Genomic DNA, 18,819 nt, shown 5'->3' with positions numbered 1-18,819 from the left:
GAATTATAATTGGAATTGAATACATAAATGTTATTAAATGTCATGAATGTATTTTATGTACAATTACATTTAATCAATTATTTCATTATTTCATGGTTTAATAATAATTTAATGATGTATTTAATTATTTTACAATTTCATTTATTTCATGATTCAATTATTTATATAATTAGTTCATGATTGATTTAATTATTTATTGACTTGATTAATTGTTTTACAATTTAATTATTTTTCATAATTTAATGATTTATGTAATTTCGTGATTTATTTAATTATTTCACAATGTAATTAGTTATTTAATGATTTGATTAGTTTATTTTAGGATTTAATTATGTATTTTTATTTCTGTGATTTATTGATTTATTTCATAATTTATTTTGTCATTTCATTATTTGATTAATTATTTCACGATTTAAATATTTCATGATTTAAGAATGTATTTAATTATTTCATGATTTATTTCATTATTCTACAGTTTAAATAATTACTTAATCATTTATTTAATAATTTTCATTGTTTAATTAATTATTTCATGATTTCATTATTATTTATTTATTTCATCATTTATTTCATGATTGCATTATTTGATCCTGTATTTACCGGTTTAATTATTTAATTATTTATTCCACAATTGAATTCATTATCTAATCATGTGTTTAATCATGTCATGATTTATTTAATTATTTCACAATTTAATTAATTATTTATTTCATGATTTCATGATTTATTTAATTAGTCCACAGATGAATTATTTAGTCATTTATTCAATTATTTTACGATTCAATTATTTATTTCATGATTTCATTATGTATTTATATTTCCATGATTTCATTATTTCATCATTTATTTCATGGTTGCATTATTTGATTACGTATTTACTGATTTAATTATTTAATAATTTCATCATTTAATTATTTAATGATTTATTTATAGATTTCAGGATTTGATTAATAATTTCACAATGTAATTAATTATCATTTAATGATGTATTTAATTATTTCATGAACATTTGTGTCCGCACTTTAAGTATTTATTTATTTAATTTTGTCATTTTTGACGCTCCATACTTTTGATGCTAAGTGCTTTATTTCCCACAAATGAAACCTCCACTGATGTCACTTCCTCTCCTGCGGTGTAGTCGGGCAGCCAGGAGAACCTGACCGTGGACTCTCCTCGCCTCTCCACTTCGTCTGACCGCACCCCCAAAGAGCGCCCCGCCACCAGAGGGCGCGGCATCCTACGCTCCTCCAGCGGGAAAGCGGCGCCAGTCAGCGCCGATCGCCCGCCCAGATCCTCGGGGCAACCGGGGCGCCCGACCCTGCGTAAGGCGGAGAGCACCCGTGTGAGAGGCTCGGCCCGGCCCAGCCTGTCCTCGCAGGGCAAGGCCACGTCGGTGTCGGAGCGCCTGGACTCGGCCTCGTCCACGCTGCCTCGCGCCAGCAGCGTCATCTCCACGGCGGAGGGCAGCTCGCGGCGCACCAGCATCCACGACATGCTGTCTAAGGACAGCCGCCAGCCCGTGTCCGTCGACGCGTCACCTCCAGCCGGCGCCGCCAAACCCGGGCTCCGTGCCCATCCCGCACCCAGTGAGTACCACCCAAAGGGACCCTCTAGCACCACCTTGCCAAAGTCCACCAGCTTACCCTGCCATAGCGGGGACGACCCCGACCTCCCGACCCTCGAGTCTTTCCTGGGCCCTTCCTTCACCGCGGAGTCGGTCTTCATGGACTCAATCTTTAGCGAGTCTTCGGGCAAAAACCTCCCCTTCCTGTCCCTCAACCCCACCCTGGTCAGCAACATCAGCGGACCCCCCGCCGCTAACTACGCCTCCGGCCAGAATCAGACCACCCAGCAGAGCCAATCAGACGACCTGCTGACGTCCGGTCCAGAGCCTGTGGACCATTTGGACTCAGAGGAGAACCAGTCGCTGTGGTTCGAGTACGGGTGTGTGTAAAGGACGGAAGGGGAGGTTCTGGCCCGCTGACAGACGCTCACACAACTCGTGCATGAATATTTCTTTTTTTCCTCTTCTGGTGTTCTGATCCATTCCTCACCAGTTTTGACCCTGACTATTACCTGCATCAGGGCTATTGTTCCAGTCAATAGCCTGGTCCCACCCAGAAATGAATGTCATTCTCCACCTGCACGTTTTTCAAGCTCGCATTTTAATGGCTTTTTCTTTTGGTTTTGGTGCTTATGTGTGATTTCCCCCCCGGGAAGTGGGCTTCTTCTTCCTCATATTTGGCCCGGTGACTAAAGGGACGTTGGCGGAAGTGAAAAACGGGAGAAAAGCGAGTTTGCTTGAAGGTCGTGATGAAAGTGATGCTGGGGACTTGTACATACACGCTAACTTATAACCTCTCAAAGACGAGCACTGCTTCCTGTGCTAACTTGTAGATTCTTTATTTATTCCCTCTAGTTGTTGTTGTTATTATTATGTGTGTGTGTGTGTGTGTGTGTGTGCACGTGTAACAACCACATTGCTTTGTCCCACAGATGTGGAGGGCAGAAAGTCAAAAAGCAGGAGTGGCGAGCCGCCAAGCTGCTAAGCCCCGCCCACGTCTTCCCTCTGATGGGGGCGCGTGGTGAGTGAGTGAGTGCGGGTGGTTGGGGGGGTGCTTGTCTCCATGGGAACCTCCAACATGGTGTCATACCTTACTCCCTGCCCCAAAACTAAAACCACAGACGCCTCCAACATGGCGCTCCGTGTGGCCTTTTTTTTTTTTTTTTTTTTAGTTTGTTTGCATGGCTTTTTGTGTGTTGCCATGACGACGCCTGCAGTTCCCGGCCGGCTGCTTCCTGTTTCCTTTCATTCATCATCCATCATCATCAACTTCCTTTCCTACTTCCTGTCTGTCTCTTAAGTGCGTATCAGCCCTCACATTTCAGCACGCATCCTATCAAGGGGACAATACTATTAGAAACGATGCACTTTGAAGTACCGTATTTCCCGCACCATTGAACGCACCGCGATACGTATAAGCCGCACCCACTAAATTTTTTAAGAAAAAAAAAAATTCTATATATTATCCGCAGATATATATGTTGTTAAAATGAGTTATTTACCAAGAAACATATATTGTCGAAACCTTAATTGTTTCCAAATGGCGACTGTAGCTATGTGAGCTGGCTTCAATCCTCTAAACAGACTCAAAAACTCCACAGTGACGTTTTAGTGAATTTACGAAACTGAACTACAAAAAAAATGCCATTTTAAATGATTAATTCTAAAACAGACACTCGTGAATGTGTTAGCATATTAGCTGATGCTATCGATGCAAGCTTCACGTACACATATGCATGAAAATACTCCTTCAGACATCACACATGGGACGGTGTAGTAAGGAAAAATTGTTTTAGTTATACTGCAAAATGAAGAGCCCATGCGAGTAGAAACGTTATGGATGGACAGGAGACGGAACGGCACTTGTACTTCCGGTTTTAAGCTCTAAACAGAAAGGCACTGCAGCACCTGCAATAACAACAACACACATTTTCTGTGTCTTTGCTTGTTTTTTTTTTTTTTACTATTTCCATAATCCATAAATTAAGCCACCGGGTTCAAAGGGTAGGTAAAAAATATGCGGCTTATAGTTCGTAATTTACTGTCCAGCTTGTATAGCAGCAGGTATTTATTGTCTACTAACAGAAGTGAACACACTTATTATTGTGTATCACAGTGAATATAGGGAACTCCCTCAACGAAACCACAACTCTCTCAATTCCGGCGGCACTCGTGCACGCTACCACCACCTTACTTGACCGTAGGCAAGACACAATCATTTTTCTCCTCACTCTCTATTTAGACTGTTTTTCACATGCTATACACGGACTACTCTGGAAAAAACTTTAATAATAATTTTAGACTCTTTCACATGCTATACAAGCGGTACACGGACTACTCTAAAAAAATAAGACTTTTGACTATTTCTAGTAGTGTCCCTTGACAAGATATGCTGTCATGAAAATACTGAGATGTCCTTTTCTTGTCTACGTGTTTCTGAACTGCTCTCTCCATCTTCACACTCTTCTTCTATTTTTCTTCTTCTTCTTGCCTTGCCGGGGAACTCAGCGAGCGAGGCGGCCTTGGAGTGTCGGAAGCCGAGTAGAGAGCGGCGTCCGCAGGGAGGAGAGAGGAAAAAAAGATTGTAAAATCCTCCGTGTTTATTTCTTCCCGCGCCTGAGTAGAGAACGTTTGCCTCCGTCTCTCTTTGGTTTTTTTTTTCTTCCTTGAATCAAGGAAACAGACAAAGATGCACCAGTTATTTCCCCGTTCCCCTTTTTTTTTTTTTTTCTTTTTTTTGTTTGTTTGTTTGTGGCAGACTGCACTGCCACGTGTCCTTCAGCGAGATGGACTGTGACGATACACTACACTTTGTGGAAAAATGAAAGACGATTTAAGTGCCAATGTTCAAGTCACAGCCAAAAAAAAAAAAAAGGAGAAAAGGGAGATTGTGTTTGAGCAGCACAATTGAGTGACGGCATGGTTCAAGTCTCACATGCTTCCAGCTGGAGCACGACAATGTGCATGGAGCAATCAGTGGACCAATCAGCACGCTTCGTCTGGATTCAAAATGACTGCATAAGCCATGACAGTTGTGTGTGTGTGTGTGTGTGTGTACGTGTGGCTCATCTTAACTTGCGTAACAATAGGATCTATTAAGTCAGTTCTCTGTCATCTTACTCTCACACACATTAATCAGAAAAGCACACACACACTCTTTCTCTCAGTAAGCCAACTTTCAAGAGTGTCTAGCCGACCTTTGACCTGCAGAGCATTATTGTTGCCGTGATGACAAACACAATGGCGCTGACGAGTTTTCCTCTTTTTCCACTTTTGCATAAATCCATTTGATGTCATTAAAATTCATCAAGAGCAACGTGTGTGTCTGTTTACTTTTTTCCTGTCTTACTGGTGGTTATTCTATCAACCGCAGAGAGTTGCAGGTTATATCGTATTACTGTACAGTATATACAATACCAGTCAGGTTTTTTCACACATTCTCATGCTATTTAATGACTGTATATTTTGTAAGTTTTTATATTTTAGAATATGTTAATCATTAATAAATAAATACAATTTTGTGAGGGACATTTAAAAAAAAAGTTGCCCAAAACATTTTAAAATGTTATATTTTAGTATTTGAAAACTATTTTCCTCACGAATAATTAAAATAAACTAAATAAATATTTGCATGTTATATTATCTAATTCATTATTCATGTTTATATTAATTAAATGTAATATTTTCAATATTTACAACGTATATATATATATATATATATATATATATATATATATATATATATATATATTTGTATTATATACAAAAGTATATGTATGTGTGTGTATATATATATATATATATATATATATATATGTGTGTGTACAGGATGTATATATCAATCCATCAATTTTGTACCGTTTGTCCCTCTCGGAGTCATGGGGGGTGCTGGAGCCTATCCCAGCTGCATTCGGGCGCCACCTCATTGCAGAGCACTTTTATAACTGATGACAAAACATACTTTATTAGTTAGTATAAAAGTATATATAATTATATACAATAGATGTGTTAAATAAAATAATATATTTTAAAATTAATGCAGTATTAAATGGAATCAATTTTAATACATACATTTTAAACAATATGATGAAATATACAGTATCAGTGTGAACATACAAATAATAGTATAAAATATATATATATATATATTACATACAATAATATATATGAAAAGAAATGCAGAATAAGTCATACAATAAAATTAGAAAGTGTTACTGTTTTATTTTAAATTCATTATAAACATCAGCAACTATAACCTGGTCTATGGCGTACTCTAGTGGTAATTTGCAGAACTGCATATGAGAAACCGGTGGGAGAGACGTTACACCTGCAGACTTTCATATAACGGTACAGTGCTAAGTAAGTAGATACAGCATCAACATTTTTAGTAACACAATACGTTTTATGATGACTTATTAACTTCTTTGCTATCTGAAAAGGGCCAAAACATTCTACATTGTAAGCATACATTGAAAATGCACGTTTACATTTTTCCATCATCATTTCTCTGTTTGGATGAGTTGATATTGTTACCAGAATTGTGCATGTATTTAGTAAAGGGGTGATGAATAAAATGTATTTTATTTAGAAGGGAAACCCGACATTAAACCAGCAGTAGTCTATGTAATAAAAATCAGTTGTGCAATGAGATTGTAATAAAACTAATTGGATTTCATGACAAAGCACTATTTTTAAGGAATATATATTCAATTGTTGTGCATAATCAAATAATGATTTTGTATTTGGTAGTGTTGAGAGTTGGCCCTAGTGCAGGGGTAGGGAACCTGTGGCTCTCGAGCCAGATGTGGCTCTTTCGATGACTGCATCTGGCTCTCAGATAAATCTTAGCTGACATTGCTTAACACGATAAGTAATGAATAATTCCGCTGGTAATCACAGTGTTAAAAATAACGTTCAAAATATAAAACATTTTCATGCATTTTCTACCGTATTTTATTTATTATTGGTTAGCTTCAGAATAACAATGTTATTAAAAAGAATAAGAGACTCATTATACTCTAATAATGTTGGTCTTACTTAAAAATGCACGCAGTTAGTTGTATTCAGTGTTAAAAAAAAATATTATATGGCTCTCACGGAAATACCTTTTAAAATATTTGGCTTTCATGGCTCTCTCAGCCAAAAAGGTTCCCAACCCCTGCCCTAGTGTGTGAATGTGACATACTTGCCAACCCTCCCGGATTTTCCGGGAGACTCCCGAAAATCAGCGCCTCTCCCGAAAACCTCCCGGGACACATTTTCTCCCGAAAATCTCCCCAAATTCAGGCGGACTCAGGTCCACTGCGGACCAGAGTCCGCTTTCCCACAATATAAACAGCGTACCTGCCCAATCACGTTATAACTGTAGAATGATGGAGGGCGAGTTCTTGGTTTCTTATGTGGGTTTATTGTTAGGCAGTTTCATTAACGTCCTCCCAGCGCGGGCATCAACACACAACAACAGCAGTCACGTTTTCGTCTACCGTAAAGCAGTTCGTCTGCCGTAAACAGCAATGTTGTGACACTCTTAAACAGGACAATACTGCCATCTAGTGCATTTGATGAAAGCACTTTTGTGCGTGCCACACAGCAATGCATCATCAGAGAGGGTGTTCAGCATGGTTAGAAAAATAGTGACAGAGAATAGAACAAGGATGGACAATTCAACCCTTAACTTAACAATGAGTAGATGAGTGTTATGTGTGTGTATATGTGTAAATAAATGAACACTGAAATTCAAGTATTTATTATATATATATATATATATATATATATATATATATATATATATATATATATATATATATATATATATATATATATAATAAAATAAATATATATTTATAGCTAGAATTCACTGAAAGTCAAGTATTTCTTGTATATATATATATATATATATATATATATATATATATATGTATATATGTGTATACATATAAAGATATATATATATATATATATATATATATATATATATATATATATATATATATATATATGAAATACTTGACTTAGTATTTCTTATATATATATATATATATATATATATATATATATATATATATATATATATATAATATATATATATATATATATATATATATATATATATATATATATATGAAATACTTGACTTGGTGAATTGTAGCTGTAAATATACTCCTCCCTTCTTAACCACACCCCCAACCACGCCCCGCCCCCAACCACGCCCCCCGCCCCCGCCCCCTCCCGAAATCGGAGGTCTCAAGGTTGGCAAGTATGGGAATGTGAGTGTGAATGTTGTCTGTCTATCTGTGTTGGCCCTGTGATGAGGTGGCGACTTGTCCAGGTTGTATCCCACCTTCCGCCCTAATGCAGCTGAGAAAGTCTCCAGCACCCCCCGCGACCCCAAAAAAAGGGACAAGCGGTAGAAGATGGATGAATGGATGGAGTGTTGTACTTACAAAACGTAGTAACCGGAACTACAATTTAAAATATTGGTAATTTCCTGTTGTAAGACGGACCTCTTTTGTCGACGGACGCAAAGCCTCAACGTCCAATCGGAATCCTCCGTCAAAGGCACTTCCGCACATGTGACGCACTGTCATGGAAGCTCGCACGCGCATGTCTCGGTCGTAAAGTCACCGTTTTCTTGATTTTGTATTTGTTCCAAAATGGGTTTTTTACTCCAGCTAGGACGCGTTTTTCCTCGCCGCCACGTTCGCTTGTGTCACCAGAGTGTTTACAGAAGTCACGAACATGTACGACGCGTGGCGGTGGACCTTGGAGAGAAGTGAGTGGACTTTTCCTTGCCCTGCTCTCCCATTCATACTGCTAAGTTTCCATTTAACCAGAAGGGCTCCTCAGGTGAAGGTAACAACAAGAAGACAATATGTCCAGGAATGTTCTAGAAACTGTTAGCTTAGCCTTATTTCAACAAGTGCAATAAATAGTTGAGCTCATCCTGATTTTGTAGCTTCACCCCTTAACAAATACATGAACAGCCCCAAATTGTAATGGTCAATTTAGTCTAACGTGCAGCACCTGGAAACAAAATGTAATAAGTGTTATGAAATAACTCAAACAAACCTCTGTTGGAAAGCACATCAATCAGATGTGTCTTGTTGTCGGTCTCTACCACCTTCCCACTCCTCTTGACACATCAAAACGTCAATGTTTTGAGGCTGTCGCTTGGCAACTCCAGACCTCGAAGGTCCAGAGACTTGTTAGGTTAATCCAAGTTTGGTATTGGTCAGAGATGTCCGATAATATCGGCCGATAAATGCTTTAAAATGTAATATCGGATATTATCGGTATCGGTTTCAAAAAAGTAAAATTCACAACTTTTTAAAACGCCGCTGTATGGAGTGGTACACGGACGTAGGGAGAAGTACAGAGCGCCAATAAACCTTAAAGGCACTGCCTTTGCGTGCCGGCCCAATCACATAATATCTACGGCTTTTCACACACACAAGTGAATGCAATTGATATTTGGTCAACGGCCATACAGGTCACACTGAGGGTGGCCGTATAAACAACTTTAACACTGTTACAAATATGCGCCACACTGTGAACCCACACCAAACAAGAATGACAAACACATTTCGGGAGAACATTCGCACCGTAACACAACATACCGTATTTTCCGCACTATAAGGCGCACCTAAAAACCACAATTTTTCTCAAAAGCTGACAGTGCGCCTAATAACCCGGTGCGCTTTATTACGATTCATTTTCATAAAGTTTCGGTCTCGCAACTTCGGTAAACAGCCGCCATCTTTTTTCCCGGTAGAACAGGAAGCGCTTCTTCTTCTACGCAAGCAACCGCCAAGGAAAGCACCCGCCCCCATAGAACAGGAAGCGCTTCACCCGCCCCCATAGAACAGGAAGCGCTTCACCCGCCCCCGGAAGAAGAAGAAAAAACGCGCGGATATCACCGTACGTTTCATTTCCTGTTTACATCTGTAAAGACCACAAAATGGCTCCTACTAAACGATCCGGGTCATAAAAAGACGCAATCTCTCCATCCGCACACGGATTACTACCGTATTTCACAGCAACTGAACCGCACTGTGGAACGGGAGCACGTACGGTGAATATTCGCTCCACAGGGAATGAGAAGTCATCCTTCACTGTGGTTCTAGCTTGCCATGCTAACTTCCACTCATGGTGATATTCAAAAGGAAGACCTTGCCAAAAGAGACCTTTCCAGCCGGCGTCATCATAAAAGCTAACTCGAAGGGATGGATGGATGAAGAAAAGATGAGCGAGTGGTTAAGGGAAGTTTACGCGAAGAGGCCGGGTGGCTTTTTTCACACAGCTCCGAAGGCGAACACACCTTCACTAAGACGGGCAGACAGCCTCGGACGACATACGCCAACATCTGCCAGTGGATCGTAAATGCTTGGGCAGATATTTCGGTCACAACTGTGGTCCGAGCTTTCCGGAAGGCAGGATTCACAGAACAACAGCGACACTGACTCCCGATGACTTCTACGAGACGGAACCGGCCATTTTGGATCCCACGCTAGCGCAACTTTTCAATTCGGACACCGAAGACGAAGAATTCGAAGGATTTACGAATGAAGAATAACTTCAGAAGGTGAGCGCTATGTTTATTTTGTGTGTTGTGACATTAACGTTCGAGCAACATTATGTTACTATTGCTCTACACCATTTTGAATTTTACTATGTTTGTGATTGCACATTTGCGTACATTTTGGGACAGAGTTGTTAGAACGCTGGTTTTCAATATATTATTAAAGTTTGACTGAACTATCTGACTGTTTTTTTGACATTCACTTTAGCGCAGCGTTTTTTTGACATTCACTTTAGCGCAGCGTAGGCGCGGCTTTTAGTCCGGGGCGGCTTATTGGTGGACAAAATTATGAAATATGTAATTCATAGAAGGTGCGGCTAATAATCCGGTGCGCCTTATAGTGCGGAAAATACGGTAAACACAACAGAACAAATACCCAGAAGCCCTTGCAGCACTAACTCTTCCGGGACGCTACAATATACACCCCCCGCCCGCTCCCCACCCCCACCTCAACCTCCTCATGCCTTCTCAGGGAGAGCATGTCCCAAATTCCAAGTTTCTGTTTTGAGGCATGTTAAAAAAATTATGCACTTTGTGACTTCAATAATAAATATGGCAGTGCCATGTTGGCATTTTTTTCTATAACTTGAGTTGATTTATTTTGGAAAACCTTGTTAAATTGTTTAATGCATCCAGCGGGGCATCACAACAAAATTAGGCGTAATAATGTGTTAATTCCACGACTGTATATATCGGTTGATATCGGAATCGCTAATTAAGAGTTGGACAATATCGGAATATCGGATATCGGCAAAAAAGCCATTATCGGACATCTCTAGTAATACGTTTCCTTAATTTAACAATATTGCAGGCTAAAACAGCACATTTGTCAATATGAACAAATATCAAATAAGTATAGTTGCATATTACACATACAAAGTATCCATGGTATGTTATGGTATGGATTTTATTGTCATTGCACAAGTACAACGAAACTTTGTTTTCAGCACAAACCCGTTCAAGATTGGACAAACAAACAGTGTAAAGGGTTACAGAACAGGAACGCTGATGGGTCGCCACAAGGCGCCCTGTAAAAGATGGGGGAAAAGGTAAACGCTGGGGGAGGATGAGTAAAAAATTACAATCTCCACAAAACCTCCATAGCAAAGCACATATACATATTAGAACAAACAACTCGAGACTTGCAACAGAGGGGAGGGAGTGGGGGCTACGGTTGCAGGCTGCGGCTCTTCAAGCGCTGCCCAGCCGTCCATCACCCCTAAGGGATTCGCACCGAGAGCATTGGATGGGGGTGTGGGGTATGTGTGTGTGGCGTATATTTTTCGTGGATGCATGTGTGTGTGTGTAAGCCTGCAGCGTGTCTCTGTTCCGCGGTCTTGGTGTTCTTGCAGCCGCCAGTCAGTCCAAAGTCAACAACAACAGGTGTGTGTCAATGAGAGACGAGCAGGGAGTTTGTTGTGTCTTCGCCGCACTGTCCTTCGGGAGAGTCTCGAAGCCAGGGAAACAATCCAAGTTAGAATGTTTTGTATGCGAGTAAAAATAAAATGTGCTTTTCCACTCTAAATTGTCTATTACTGGTCCTCAAATTCATCGTGCTGAAATGCATCCAAAGCTGAAGCATGTTAGAAAGTATCCAATAACAAACGTGTCCGCATCATTCAACTTACTGCGTCGTGAGCGTAACTCAATTAGTGTGGCCGCTGGATGTCGCCAAAAAACAGTTACCACTCCACTTCCAGACTGTTAATAATAAATAGGTTAGTGTTTTTTCATACCCACCATTGTTTTCTGGTTGACTAATTTTAACTTGATCAAACCTTTTCTATAATTCTACAATACAAAATAATAAATGTATGTGCTATGATTTGTGCTGATATCAGATCGCATACAATATTGGCAACGACCATTGCTCAAGGTTCCCCTATCGGTATCGTATCGAAAGTAAAAAAGTTGTATTGGGACAACCCTACTCTGATTACTTGCTAAGTGTATCAGCAAAGTTGCTAATTTGGCAACACTGATCCTTCCTGCTGTGTAGGGCTGGGCGATATGGCCTTTTTTTAATATCTTGATATTTTTAGGCCATATCGCGATACACGATATATATCTGGATATTTTGCCTTGAATGAACACTTGATACATATAATCACAGCAGTATGATGATTCTATGTGTCTTCATTAAAACATTCTTGTTCATACTGCATTAATATATGCTCATTTTAAACTTTCATGCAGAGAGGGAAATCACAACTAAGTCAATTGACCAACACTGTATTTATTAAACAGTTATTAAGCAGAGGCACAAACATTCATGACATTTCCAAAACAGAAAGTGCAAGATTGTCAGAGACATTTTAAAACAAGCTATTAGTACGGATGTCCCGATACAACTTTTTCACTTCCGATACGATACCGATATTGTAGCCTTGAGTATTGGCTGATACCGATATCAATACGATGCGATATAGACACGAATCATACATATATTTATTCCTTATTTTGTTGTGTGGAATGTTAGAAAAGGCTTGATAAAGTGATGTTACTGTTACTGATGTTGTAGTGTTAAAACAGAAAACAATAGTCAGCAAGAGTAGGTATAGGAAAAACTGACCCATTTATTATTAACCAATTGGTTACATAAATTTTAACCTTCAACATAAGAGTATTACCTCAACAAATACAATAAAAACAAAATGTTATATTTAAAGTGCAAAATAACCACTAATACCAACATAATTATACAATTGAATAGAATAAATTAAAAATAAATTAGAAGACCCTGAAAAATAACCTAAATAAATCCAATTAAAAAAAAAAAAAAAAAAAAAAAAAAAACGTTTTAAAGTGCAAACAATTCAAGTTCACTTCAGTTATTTTTTTACTGTCAGCATATGTTGGAAACAACTGTGGGCAGGGACATAAACAACACAATATCATCCACTGTCCAACTGCTCTAAGTTAAGAGTTCACAGCTCCAGTTTCACTGACTGACTGTGCCCAAAACAATGTAGTAATTACTCTTAGTCTTCACTGAAGAATAGTGTAAACACAATAAACATATCACTCTAATCCATTAAGCGTTTAAACCCGACGTTACTCACCACCGACAGGGGCTGGTCATCAAGCACAATAAACTGGGCTATCTTTTCTGTTATGGCCATTGCCTTTTTGCTGTCCCGTGGTAGTTTGTCACGTCTTGCAAAGCTTTCGGCCAGCGTGGGTTGCTGAAGCGAGCCAGAGGTTTGTTGCTTCGCCTTGCTGCTCTCGCGGAAATCCTCATGTTCTTTGTTGTGGTGTTTTTTCAAATGTGCGATGAGGTTGCTTGTATTGAACCTTCCCGGTTCTGTCCCTCCACGGGACACTTGCGCCTGCCAAATGTTGCATTTAGCGGCAACGTCTTTGTCCGAGTTTAGGTTAAAATACTTCCACACAGCCGACATCACTACACTTTGCTGCAAGCACACGCGTTGTCGTTGTTGTGATCACGTGGGCTGTGCATGCTGGATCAGAGACGCTCTTCTTCCGCGGCCGGCACCAACGTATATAATTAAGGGGCATTGCCGTCACCTACTGTGTTGGAGTGTGATCAAACCAGAGTCACCTATTATAAACGTGCTGCAGCGGTAAATGGACAGCTTATATCGGAGCGCTTATATCGGAGTTTTTAGATTCAGTCCGATAAAATCCGATATTCACTTTTTTGGCTAATATCGGACTGATTTCCGATATTAATATTGGATCGGGACATCCCTAGCTATTAGTGCACTTTTGTGCATGATGTCGCTAAGATGACAAATCAAAACAACACTAAATTAAAGTGCACTTTTTGTACAGAACACCACTACAATAGTTTAAAACAAATAAAGTGCACTTTTGTACATGATGTCACACAAGCTATTTCAATAAGTGTCAAAGAAAAATTAGCTGCTTAATAGGAAATCAAATTGTGTATGTCCTTCGCTGTGTGGTAGGTTCCTGCGGACGTTATCTCTTTTGTTGTTGACTATTTTTTTCATACGGTGTTGATCTGGAAATGTTTGCCTCGGCATTTTGATGGTGTGGGCGTGTGGCACCGAACGCAGATGTTGACATGCGGAGTAAGCACTCTACATTCTCTAGCCCAGTGGTTCTCAAATGGGGGTACGCGTACCCCTGGGGGTACTTGAAGGTATGCCAAGGGGTACGTGAGATTTTTTTTTAATGTCTGTCAAAAAGAACTGTGAAAAGAAATGCAACAATGCAATATTCAGTGTTGACAGCTAGATTTTTTGTGGACATGTTTCATAAATATTGATGTTGAAGATTTCTTTTTTTGTGAAGAAATGTTTAGAATTAGATTAATGAATCCAGATGGATCTCTATTACAATCCCCAAAGAGGGCACTTTAAGTTGATGATTACTTCTATGTGTAGAAATCTTTATTTATAATTGAATCACTTGTTTATTTTTCAACAAGTTTTTAGTTATTTTTATATCTTTTTTTTCCCAAATAGTTCAAGAAAGACCACAACAAATTATACAATTTAATGAATCAGAAACTGATGACATAGTGCTGATTAGGGGGTACTTGAATTAAAAAAATGTTCACAGGGGGTACATCACTGAAAAAAGTTTGAGAACCACTGCTCTAGCGGGTGACTTTTCAAATGATGCTACATGTTAGCAGTAATGCTACTTTTTGTAGCAATGCTTTTTCCCCACACTTGACAAATTACGGTTGTCGCAAGGGTTGGGGTGGGGGCGTATAATGTAGCCCGGAAGAGTCAGGGCTGCATGGGATTCTGGGTATTTGTTATGTTGTGTTTATGTTGTGTTAAGGTGCAGATGTTCTCCCGAAATGTGTTTGTCATTCTTGTTTGGTTTTGGTTCAAAGTGTGGCGCATTATTAGTAAGAATGTTAAAGTTATTTTATATGGCCACCGTCAGTGTAACCTGTGTGGCTGTTGAGCAAGTATGCCTTGCTGTCACTTACGTGTGCAAGCAGAAAATGAATACAACAAAAGACTGGGCTGGCATGCTGTTCGTACAGATTGTAGAGGGTGCTGAATGCTGTACCATCATGGCACGCCCTTATTATTATTATTGTTAGGGTGAAAATCGAAGAATATTAATCCCTGGAGAATTCTGCGAGAGGTACTGAAATCCGGAAATCTCCCGGGAAAATTGGGAGGGTCGGCAAGTATGCAGCTGAGCCGCATCAGAGTGATGAAAGAGCCGCATGCGACTCCGGAGCCGCGGGTTGCCGACCCCTGCGCTAGGCTGATGCTGTTGGGGTCATTTTCATAATTTCTCTGCTGCCAAAAACATCTAGTGGGTCCTGACTTTGGTCTGATCTAACCACGTCACATTCTTCCAATGTCTTTTGAATCAAATAGTTACTGTAAGAGTTATTTTCTCCACTGTCTGTTTGTTTGTGCCTTGTAGAAAGCTTGAGATCTCCTCTGGGAAGCTGGCCAAATTTGCTGATGGAGCTGCCGTCGTTCAGGTCAGATCCGATCCATGTTTCATCCCCTCGTACTATGTTTTCATACGTTCATCTATGTTAGCATTGCTAACTGTTGTAGCTTTGTGCCTCCGTCTGAAGCTGGGCGACACCTCCGTGATGGTGACGGCTGTCAGCAAGACCAAACCATCTCCGTCTCAGTTTATGCCTCTGGTGGTACGCCAACATTCACACGCATCATTTGTACATTCAAGGGGAAAGAGGGTGCTCCAGCTGCAGTGCAATGTCTCGTTTATTCGCAGGTGGACTACAGGCAGAAGGCAGCGGCGGCCGGCAGGATTCCGACTAACTATTTACGGCGAGAGCTGGGCACCACTGATAATGAGATTCTCACTAGCAGACTCATAGGTGACTTACTGACATTTCCTTTTCCATATTCATTGCTAATATACACCGTTTATTTTGCTTTTTGATCTTCAGACAGATCCATCCGGCCTCTTTTCCCCACTGGTTACTTTTATGATACTCAGGTTTGTTCCGGTTCTTACACATTTTGTTGTTGTAAACATGAAATAAGAGTAAGACCTCCTCTTTAGATCCTGTGTAACCTGCTGGCTGTGGATGGTGTCAACGATCCCGATGTACTCGCCATCAATGCAGGTACACTGCAAAAAAAAAAGAGCTGTCAAAATATAAGCTTAGATTAGATTTTAGGAAAAAATACTGAACATTTGTGAATTTAACTAACAGTGTGGACAGATCATTTTTACCCAATAAGTCATCCTAAATTAGGATTTGTAAATCTAGAAATCAACAGGACTTTTAAGCTAGAAATAAGCATTTTATTCTTAAAACAAGCATTATTCCCCTCGCATTTCTTAAATTTAAGCATCCTCGAGATGTTGCAGAATCTTTAAACAAGATTCTCTATGTGGGGGAAAACCAAAATATCTTATTTGAATAGTTATTTTCTCAAATGTAACATTTTTAAACTGGAATAGAAAAACAATAATTATTCATGCTAAAATTGAGACTCGTCGGTAACTTAAAAAAAAAAAAAAATGTTGATACAATTTTAAATCTTGGCAAGTGGCAAATAATTTGCAGTGTAAGGACGGAAAAGTCCACTTTTAGTTTGTAGATAAGATGCTTATATTGTGATTGTTTTGTTCTTTTACAGCCTCAGCTGCTCTCGCTCTTTCTGACATCCCTTGGAACGGACCCGTTGGTGAGCTATTATTTCATCTTTTTGGAGTGTTTGGTGTTAATAATTAGAGATGTCCGATAATGGCTTTTTTGCCGATATCCGATATTCCGACGTTGTCCAACTCTTAATTACCGATTCCGATATCAACCGATACCGATATAAACAGTTGTGGAATCAACACATTAATATGCCTAATTTTGTTGTGATGCCCCGCTGGATGCATTAAACAATGTAACAAGGTTTTTCAAAATAAGAGAACAACTTCAACTCAAGTTATGGAAAAAAGTGCCAACATGGCACTGCCATATTTATTATTGAAGACACAAAGTGCATTATTTTTTTTAACATGCCTCAAAACAGCAGCTTGGAATTTGGGACATGCTCTCCCTGAGATAGCATGAGGAGGTTGAGGTGGGCGGGGTTGAGGTGGGCGGGGTTGGGGAGGAGGGATAGGGGGCAGCAGGGGGTGTATATAGTAGCGTCCCGTAAGAGTTAGTGCAGCAAGGGGTTCTGGGTATTTGTTCTGTTGTGTTTATGTTGTGTTACGGTGCGGATGTTCTCCCGAAATGTGTTTGTCATTCTTGTTTGGTGTGGGCTCACAGTGTGGCGCATATTTGTAACTGTTAAAGTTGTTTATACGGCCACCCTCAGTGTGACCTGTATGGCAGTTGACCAAGTATGCTTTGCATTCACTTGTGTGTGTGAAAAGCCGTAGATATCAAGTGACTGGGCCGGCACGCAAAGGCAGTGCCTTTAAGGTTTATTGGCGCTCTGTACTTCTCCCTACGTCCGTGTACCACTCCGTACAGTGGCGTTTGAAAAAGTCATAAATTTTACTTTTTGAAACGGATACCAATAATTTCCGATATTACATTTTAAAGCATTCATCGGCCGATAATATCGGCAGTCCGATATTATTGGACATCTCTATTAATAATGCCAGTTTTTGTCTCAATACTGAGTACACGCCTTCATTTCAGCACCATTTTTCAAGAGACAATACTGTTGAAATTATGTACTTTAGGGTAGTCAGTGTACAGCTTGTTTGGCAGTATAGTTTTACTCTCCACTAAAAAATAGCCCGCACACAGATATTATTATTGTGTATCCAGCAAGGCAAGTGATGAGCAAGATAATTATGTCTCGCCTCCAGTCGAGCAGTATACTGACTACTCTAAATAATTCAAAATATTGTAAGATTAGGGGTGTCCCAGTCCAATATTGGTATTGGTCTGATATCAGCATTAAAACAAGCACTGTATCTTATTATATAGGTGGGTTGCAATCACGTGACCGAGAGGCACACCTGGGCACTTCTGGGTTTCAGGCGAGGGTCTAAGCCCCATTAGGCTACTGTTTATTAACCTGCATCAGTGCAGATTTAGGCTTATTTTGAAAGGTGTAGAGGCAAATATAAAAGCGATCATAAAAAGATTTATCAAGTATCCAGTAACAAACGTGTCTGCATGATTGGACTCACTGTGTCATGAGCCTAACTTAATTATTGTGGTCACTCGGTGTTGCAAAAAAGCAATTACCGCTCCACTTCAACTTAAAGTAAAAGAAGAATGATACAAGTGAGAAGGATTTGTGCTGATATCGTGTCATATCAGTATGGGTATCGAGCTATATATCGTATTTTTCGGAGTATAAGTTGCACCGGAGTATAAGTCGCACCTGCCGAAAATGCATAATAAAAAAGGAAAAAAACATATATACGGTAAGTTGCACTGGAGCGGCCAAACTATGAAAAAACTGCGACTTATAGTCCGAAAAATACGGTACTCAAAATATCAGTATCGTATCGGAAGTGTAAAAGTTGTATCGGGACACCCCTACATCAGACACTTGCTGTCCTCCTCATGTCAGATGTATAATTGTATGTGTTGTAGGTGCGGTGCGTATGGGTATGGTGGATGGAGGGTTGCTGGTCAACCCCACCAGGACAGAGATGTCTTCCAGCACTCTAAACATGATTGTAGTCGGTGCCCCCAGCAGTCAAGTCGGTAAGTCTGCAAAATTACAAAGCTACTTTTCGGAGCCTTCCTTCCTCCTCCCTCACTGCT

At 39.7% G+C, this 18,819-nt stretch overlaps 2 protein-coding genes across 4 annotated transcripts in view; both read left to right on the top strand.

Annotated features, from left to right (window-relative positions):
• ccdc88ab (coiled-coil domain containing 88Ab) overlaps positions 1–4,880 on the top strand; it is a 185,327-nt gene extending 180,447 nt beyond the window's left edge. For all 3 annotated transcript variants that reach the window (XM_061965665.2, XM_072911820.1, XM_072911819.1), the window contains one exon: positions 1,139–4,880. In XM_061965665.2, the coding sequence (XP_061821649.2) occupies positions 1,139–1,954 (816 nt within the window). In that variant the 3' untranslated portion in view covers positions 1,955–4,880. The remainder of the gene's footprint in view (positions 1–1,138) is intronic.
• Positions 4,881–8,121: 3,241 nt separating this feature from the next.
• pnpt1 (polyribonucleotide nucleotidyltransferase 1, mitochondrial) overlaps positions 8,122–18,819 on the top strand; it is a 66,592-nt gene continuing 55,894 nt past the window's right edge. The window contains exons 1-8 of the mRNA XM_061970643.2: positions 8,122–8,336; positions 15,528–15,588; positions 15,688–15,762; positions 15,849–15,954; positions 16,027–16,076; positions 16,143–16,206; positions 16,727–16,774; positions 18,646–18,759. Of these exons, the coding sequence (XP_061826627.1) occupies positions 8,218–8,336; positions 15,528–15,588; positions 15,688–15,762; positions 15,849–15,954; positions 16,027–16,076; positions 16,143–16,206; positions 16,727–16,774; positions 18,646–18,759 (637 nt within the window). The 5' untranslated portion in view covers positions 8,122–8,217. The remainder of the gene's footprint in view (positions 8,337–15,527; positions 15,589–15,687; positions 15,763–15,848; positions 15,955–16,026; positions 16,077–16,142; positions 16,207–16,726; positions 16,775–18,645; positions 18,760–18,819) is intronic.

The sequence above is a fragment of the Nerophis lumbriciformis genome, linkage group LG02 (genome assembly GCF_033978685.3).
Source record: "Nerophis lumbriciformis linkage group LG02, RoL_Nlum_v2.1, whole genome shotgun sequence".
In the NCBI taxonomy this organism is placed as follows: domain Eukaryota; kingdom Metazoa; phylum Chordata; class Actinopteri; order Syngnathiformes; family Syngnathidae; genus Nerophis; species Nerophis lumbriciformis.
Note: the sequence above shows the minus strand (reverse complement) of the source record. Positions and strands in the feature narration are given on the sequence as shown.